Here is a 7,850-nt window from a genome sequence, read left to right as displayed (position 1 = left end):
ATATTGTAACTGTAATTCTTATTTTATACATGTTTTGCTATATGTAAGTTTACTACGTTAAAGTTCAAACTTTCCTTTTTATTTAAACAGAAAAGGGGAGGTGATGTGTGATTTCCCTCTGTATGCTGTGATTGCCATTAATGAATAAAGAAACTGTTTTAAACCTATAGCAAAGCAGAACTTAGGTAGACAGGGAAAGGTAGGCTGAATGCTGCGAGAAAGAAGAGCCGAGTCAGAGGGACACCATAGAGCTGCCACCAGAGATAGATGTGCTGAAACTTTGCCGATAGGCCATCACCTCGTGGCGATATACAGATTAATAGAAATGGGTTAAATTAAAATGTAAGCATTAGCCAATAAGAAGCTAGAGCTAATGAGCCAAGCAGTGAATTAAATAATATAGTTTCTGTGTGATTTTGGGTCTAAGCTAGCTGGGCAGCCAGGAACCAACAATAACGTGTGGGAACTGCAGCCCCGAGTTGATATCCTTGCCCCCATTTGAGGCTCCTGGAGCAGGGGAAGGAATTTTGAGTGCATGGTGACGATTCCTTGCTCCCTGCCAGGGTCAGGTTACAGTCCCTTCACAGCCCCCTCCTCATTTGGTGCCAGGTATAAAAGCCAGCCCCAGCAAGACAATAAAAAAAGCTGTTCTACCTCAACCTTGTGCTCTGTGCATTCATTCAACTTGGACACCCTCGGCCGAGATTCTTGGTTCCAGCCTGCGCTGATGCGGCAATAATGTACCACATATGTTTTTGTAACATTTTCTCTTTAAAAATTATATCTGGCATCTTTTTTTCTTTCCTTTTTCCTCCCTCTAATATATGTTTAAAACTAAAACTTTGAGTTTTTTTTTAAATCATAGGTAAAGGACAAATGTTTGCGGATACAGTTACATTTGCCCACTGTTAAATGGCATGCTTTATATAAATTTTAAATTACCATTGTACATAGCATCAACAGTTATAATTTTATATTTTTCTATGTCCTTTTATAATAATAAGAGGAACAAAATGAAATGTTGCATACTTAGTATCTGTAAAAATACCCAGAGAAGCCAAAAATAGAATTTCAGTTACATATGACTGGAAGGTGAGAATTGCACAGACATGAGTCAAGCTACAATATTTACAACAGAAGAGAAGCTTTGAGAAATATACTAAATACCATGGGAATGACAGGCAACTGTACTTGAAAATTGGTAAACTAGCTTTTAAATATTCTCACTACAAAATCTCAAATTGCATATGTCAACTAGTTATCAAATTACTTTAGCCAACTCAATATATTTATGCTGTTTTATGCAGCACATATTTAATTGCTTTGTTAACTTAAAATAATTTTTGCTTATTTATTAATACAGTTAAGATAATTTTTTTGGAAAAAATATATGAAAATGATGCTTCTTTTTGTTCTTTTAAAAGATTTACTCATTATTATGTATACAGTGTCATGCCTCCATGTATGCCTGCATACCAGAAGAGGGCACTGGAACATATTATAGATTGTTGTGGGCCACCATGTGGTTGCTGGTAATTGAACTCAGAATCTCTGAAAGAGCAATCAGTACTTTTAACCTCTTAGCCATCTCTCCAGCTCAAAAATAATGTTTCTTTTTTAAAAATTATTTATTTTTTATTCATTTATCTATTAGTTTATTTATTTATTTAATATACCAATTCCAGTTACCCTTCCCTCCTTTTGTCCCCACCTTCTTTCACCCCACCCTCTATCCACTCATCCCTAGGAACTCAACTAAGTTTGTCCCATCATCTTCTTGAGGCAGGACCTAGGTATCTGTCCACAGCAAATGGGCTCCACAAAGTCAGTTCATACACTAGGGTACTATTGCTACATACTGCCCAAGTCCCACCATTACCACCTGCCTTCATGGGGCCTAGTTCAGGCTGATGCAGGTTCCCCGATTGTCATTTCTGAATCAGTGAGCTCCTACTAGTTCAGGTCAGCTAATTCTGTGGGTTTCCCCATCATCGTCTTGACCCTTTTGTTCATATTATTTCTTCTCCCTCTCTTTGGTTGTACCTCAGGAGCTCAGCCCAATGGTTAGCTATGGGTCTCTGGATCTGCTCTTCAAAGTTTCAGACAAATGGATAGAAGTAGAAAAACTATCTTGAGTGAAATAACCCAGATTTAGAAAGACAAATATAGTAGTATGTATTCACACATAAGAGAAAATAAGACATAAAACAAACGGTAACCATCCTACAAACCACAGCCTCAGAGAAACTAGGTATCAAAGAGAACCCTAAGAAAGACATACATAGAACCCCCTGGGAAGTGAAAATAGAAAACATCTCCTGAGTGAACTGGGAGCGCGCGGGGGGGGGGGGGGGGAAGTTGAAAGCAGAGTGAGCATGGAAGAAGAGAAGACAGGAAGAGAACAAGAGGGACCAGAAAGGTCAAGTTGGGAGAAGGGAAAGAGGGAGAGAACAAAAAAAGAGGTATCTTGATCAAAGGAGCTATTACGGTGCTAACTAGAAATATGGTATTAGTAAAATTCCCAGGAATTCACAAGGATGACCCCAGATAAGAATCTAAGAAATAGAGGAGAGGGTGCCTTAGTTGGCCTTCCCCTGTGATCAGACTGAGGATGAGCATAACTGACATCAATCATAGAAGCCTCATCCAGAAAATAATGCTTCTTAAGATTGCCCAGTCCATATCACTTTAGAGAGATTCTCCACTTCCAGGAATATCATATTGTCATTAGTTGTTTCAAAGCTTGTATTTTCTTTAGTCTAGATTCACATAAAGTTACAGAAACTATCCTTAGAGACACTTAAAATACTATGTAAAGAAGATCGGCTGGCATTGCCATTTGTAAGAAGTATATGGGCTAAAGAAGAAAGACAGAGGCAAAAGGAGTAAATTACTTCTGAATCCTGATATAATTTCTAGGAGAACAAAATAGTGTTTTGACTGAAACTGTTCAAATGATTCAAAGTACAATGAAGATTTCAATGGAAAATTTTCAATTAAATGAATTTTCCAGAGTTTTTAATGTATTACAGAAAATTTGCATTGTACTGTAATATACAATTTATTGGTAACTTCTAACAGAATTGAGCTAATACAATCTTGGTAACTGAAATCACTTAATGATGCAAAAAAAACTTACTTAGTGCCTGGGCCATTCTTGTTGTAGTGTCTCTGGGGAGTAGGAAAGCAAATGTTGACTCTCCCATTAAGTAAAAGGGGGTCTAGGGAGATTTTAAGTCTCAGGGGGAGAGCTGAACACATAATAAGGCATCTGAATTTAGATTATGAGTGCTAGTGATGCTCAACACAGAAGGGAAAGCTCTCCTTTCAGAACCCTGGGGAGCATGCCACTTTAAGATGCCAGGTGAGAGGAAAACTGAGTATGCTCTGAAAATGAAGTTTAGATCAACGAGACTATGGACAAAGTAGTGAGTGTAGAACTATCCAATCAAGTAGGAGGAATAACCAGAGCCTGGAGAGGGGTCTTTAGGAAAGACATCCAAAGTTGATTATATTAAATGTCTGAGATGTTTAGGTAATGATAACACAACAAATAGAACGAGGCAGCTATTCCTAAAGTGAAGAAGTGGAGGCCTGTCCACATGGTAATGCTGACCACGGGCTCCGCTCCTTAATGAATGCAAGACTCCCTTTATACCAGCAAGCACAGATGCAGAAAGTCTTCTCAAAACGAAATCTAAGCAAGAGAAAACACCACTTAGAATTCAGATGCAAGAGAGACTTATTATGAGGGCCACTTGTGAGTATGAGACTTGGCTGGGCATATTCTTATCAAACTTGGGATGCTATTTCTAGCCTCTTTTCCCTGATACAGCGCCATTCTCCATTAAAAGAGCAGTGCCCACCTGTTTTCTGAGGCAACTGCTGGATTTCATCTCTGATCGTTTACTTTCCAGAGTTTGTAAAATAAAATTTAATCACAGCAACCACTTCTGAATCTAATCTAAACTGATGTAGATGGATATTTTGATCTGTGAAGTATGTAAATGAATGGAGAAATCAGTCAGCAGGCCCCTGAAATATTTCATAACTAATTTCAGAAAAAGGAAATTTAGAATTTGAGTCTTGTTTCTGTAATTTTCCTTAATGCTCTTTCTCCACCAGAACCCGGACTCAAAGGTGATTTTAAACGAGTCATAGGAAAATTAAGAGTAAAATGGAAGTGTATGCTCTCATGCACAGAATGAAGACTTTTCAATATAATCTCCGCCAAAAATAACAGCAGGGAATATGATGGCTGGTGGACAGGAGAAGAACCAGATGTCTAAAGTTCATTGTTCACAGTATCAATGCTTATGGACAGGAACACCAGATGCGTGTTGTGTGTTTAACTATAGAAACATGGAAAGAAATGTAAGATAGAGAGGAGATATATGTTTTAAAAACTTGAGATTTAAATATGTCCAGAACTTTTTTTCTAAATTAAACATATTGTTGTTAATGATAGTGACAGTGAAATCATTTTATATTTTGTGATTTACTTTCTCGTGGTACTTAATTACAAATTTAATGAAAGCAGATTTAATTTTTGCCATTAGCACAAAATATATTTTAGAATTAAGCATGTGGCTGAAAAACATATGTATTATTGTCCTGAATCAAGAGTAAATGATCAGTACTGAACAGCATCTGTACAGCAGTCCCAGTCTAACTTGCTTTGGCATACTGATGAAACTTTAACTTCTTATTCTCACATTCAGAAGTCCCTGTGAGAATATCTATGTGCAGTGATAATTGCAAAACTAAAAAATTCACTATGAAACTAGGCTATATGTTATATGAATGAGTACATAGACTCTTCAATTATAGATACATTTTGAATTATATAGAAATATTTGTGTCTTATTTTCTATGGTAAATGATTTTAGAAACCATGTTTATATTAAGGAATGATATGACACTTGTCACAGCACTTCTTAAAATTGGTGATGAGGAGATGACAATAAGAAAGTCCAAGTCTGTCATAAACTATTTTGTAAATCTATTGTAAAATGCAAGTAAAAAGGAATTGGTCTAGAAACAGGAATATATCCTAAAGGAGAGGCAAGCTCATGAGGGAAGAAAAGGATAACTATATTAACATGAATAAAAATATTTAAACTTGTGACTTTTTAGTTTTTGCACTTAAATCAGCAAACAACTTATAAACAGGTTATAAAAAAACCAATGGCAACTCTCAGATTTGGTGCTTGGGTTCCCTGCTTAGTTGATAAAATTTTGTCTGTTATGCCTAAAATACTGATTTAAATCCCAATTCCATAAAAGTCCTATAATTCTATGAACAACCAATCATCTGATTTATCATTTATTAATTAGCACCAGGATTGTAGAAACCACACAGAATAGTGCACTGCTTTCATTAGAGTGTGCATTTTGATTATTGAGTGGGAATTTAGTGATTGATAAGTTCTGAGTTCTTCATTTTAAAATGTCATTGTATCAGTGTTATGACTTGAGTTAACTAAAAATGTTTTTATTTTTTTTCCTTTAGTAATTTATCACACCTGGAGAAGTTGTTCAACAAAAGAATTAGTCTTTATTAGGTTCAACTTAAGCAATAGTAAATGATATAAAATCTTTTATTACACAAAACAATAAGGGAAATTCATGACTTCATGAGGATGGGTTCAAGGGAATGCATATTCAATGGACAAAACTTATAGAGACAGGGTTCAGCATCTGTTCTAAGACAACACATCTTACAAGAGAGGTATGCTTCCTGTCAACAGCACCAACTGTGTCTTCTTCACCTTCCTGGTTACTGGCATCCCAGGACTGGAGGCTCTGTACATCTGGATATCCATACCATTCTGTGCCATGTTTCTCATTACCATGGTGGGTAACATCACGATCATGATTGCTATCTGGCGGGAGGAGACTCTCCATGTTCCTATGTATCTTTTCTTGGCCATGTTAGCTGCCTCTGATCTGGGTCTCTCTCTCTTTACCTTCCCCAGTATGTTGAGGATCTTCTTGCTTGCTGCTAGAGAGATGACCCCCTCTGTTTGTTTTACCCAAATGTTCTTTATTCATACTTTCCAAGACCTTGAATCAGCTGTCATTCTGGCCATGGCCTTTGACAGGTATGTGGCCATTTCACATCCACTTCACTATCACTCCATTCTCACAAACACTGTGATTGCCAGAATAGGATTGGCTATTGTTGTCCAAACCCTAACTGTGCAGCTGCCTCTCCCCATCCTCTTGAGGAGGCTGCACTTTTGTAGTTCCAATGTACTTTCTCATTCCTACTGTTTGCATCCTGACATCATAAAGCTCTCCTGCTCCAATACTAGGGTCAACAGCATCTTTGGGCTGTTTGTAGTGCTCTCCACCATGGGACTTGACTTTCTCCTCATCATCCTCTCCTATGTGTTGATTCTGAGAACAGTGCTCAGGATGGCTTCCCACAGTGGCCGCCTCAAGGCTCTCAACACCTGCATCTCTCACCTATGTGCTGTGGTCCTCTTCTTCACACCCATGATCTGTCTGTCCATGCTGCACCGTTTTGGCCTGAGGCTTCCTTCACATGTCTATGTGACTCTGGCCAACATGCACTTCCTAATTCCTCCTGTGATGAACCCCATTGTCTATGTGGTAAAAACCAAGCAGATCCGAGACAAAATTAAGAAGCTCTTCATTATAAAAACAACAAAAAAGCTCATGTCACATCTATAACATAAATTATGAAAATTTATGTAATGTTAAACATGCCTGCCTACACCAGGTCTCTGCACATTTTATGGCTGTTAGTTTGGAATTTCTGTGGGACTCTTAACAGTGGGAACAGGTATATCTCTAACTTTTCAGCCTTCTTTTGGAATTCTTTTCTTCCTATTGGATTGTCTTCTCTTATTGTATTTTGTTTTTTCCTCTTTGACTGTCATCTTTTGGAAGCCTGCTCTTTTCTGAAGGGCAAACAGAAGGGGACTGAATCTGGGGGAGAAAGGAAGTAAAAGGGAGCTTGGAGGAGTGGGAGGAAAGGAGTGGGTGAGACCTTTTTTATTAAATTGTTTTTTTACTGAACTTTATACAGATATGAAAACTGATAAATACAAAGTCAAGCTATATTTCATTCAAATTCCACAAAAGCTTAACTTTTCTTTTATACCCTATTCTTTTCTAACCACTTATTTCAATACACCATCCAAATGTTTAAAGACAACATGTAAATACCTTTATATAGTTCCTTATGAAATAATGTGAATTTAATGTTCTCAGAACTTTTCCAATAGTTTTTAAACTTTATTAATTGTGTGTATGTGTGTATGTGCATGCTCCAGTGTGTAGGTGCTCATGAAGGCCAGAAGAGGATGTCAGATCCAGGGTTCCTTAGAGCTGGAGTTACAGATGGTTTTTAGTTACTTGATATAGGTACCGGGAACTGAACTTGGATCTTCTACAAGAGCAATCCTTGACTGCTGAGCCATCTCTCTAGACTACATTCTAGTAAATTTGCTTCATGAACATGACATTGATTGTTCACTCTTGTTTTCTAGAGGGTAAACTCTTAATCTTCCTGTCATTTTGTTCAGCATTTACATACAACTGATTGTTTGTAGCATAGAAATTTAGAATTGTTGAAATAGGAGCGACAGGGCTGCGTCCCCGGCACCTGGCCGCCCGCATGGCTAGTTTATACCCAGAAATAATTACACGGAAACCGTATTCTTTCAAACACTGCCTGGCCCGGCTAGGTCCAGTTTCTTATTGGCTAGCTCTTACATATTGTTCTAACCCATTTCTAATATTCTGTGTAGCCCATGAGTTGGCTTACCAGAGAGGATCTTAACCTGCGTCTGTCTGGAGCGGGAGAATCATGGCGACTC

At 37.7% G+C, this 7,850-nt stretch overlaps 1 protein-coding gene across 1 annotated transcript; it reads left to right on the top strand.

Annotated features, from left to right (window-relative positions):
• The first annotated feature begins 5,733 nt into the window (after nt 1–5,733).
• On the top strand, nt 5,734–6,699 carry LOC126493924 (olfactory receptor 51G2-like). The gene has a single exon (XM_050131064.1). It carries the CDS (start codon nt 5,734–5,736, stop codon nt 6,697–6,699), a length of 966 nt encoding a protein of 321 aa, XP_049987021.1.
• The last annotated feature ends 1,151 nt before the right edge of the window (nt 6,700–7,850 follow it).

This window comes from Alexandromys fortis, unplaced genomic scaffold, assembly GCF_014885135.2.
Source record: "Alexandromys fortis isolate MF-2015 unplaced genomic scaffold, M_Fortis_MF-2015_v1.1 scaffold_360, whole genome shotgun sequence".
NCBI lineage: Eukaryota > Metazoa > Chordata > Mammalia > Rodentia > Cricetidae > Alexandromys > Alexandromys fortis.
This window is presented reverse-complemented; position numbering and strand designations above follow the sequence as displayed.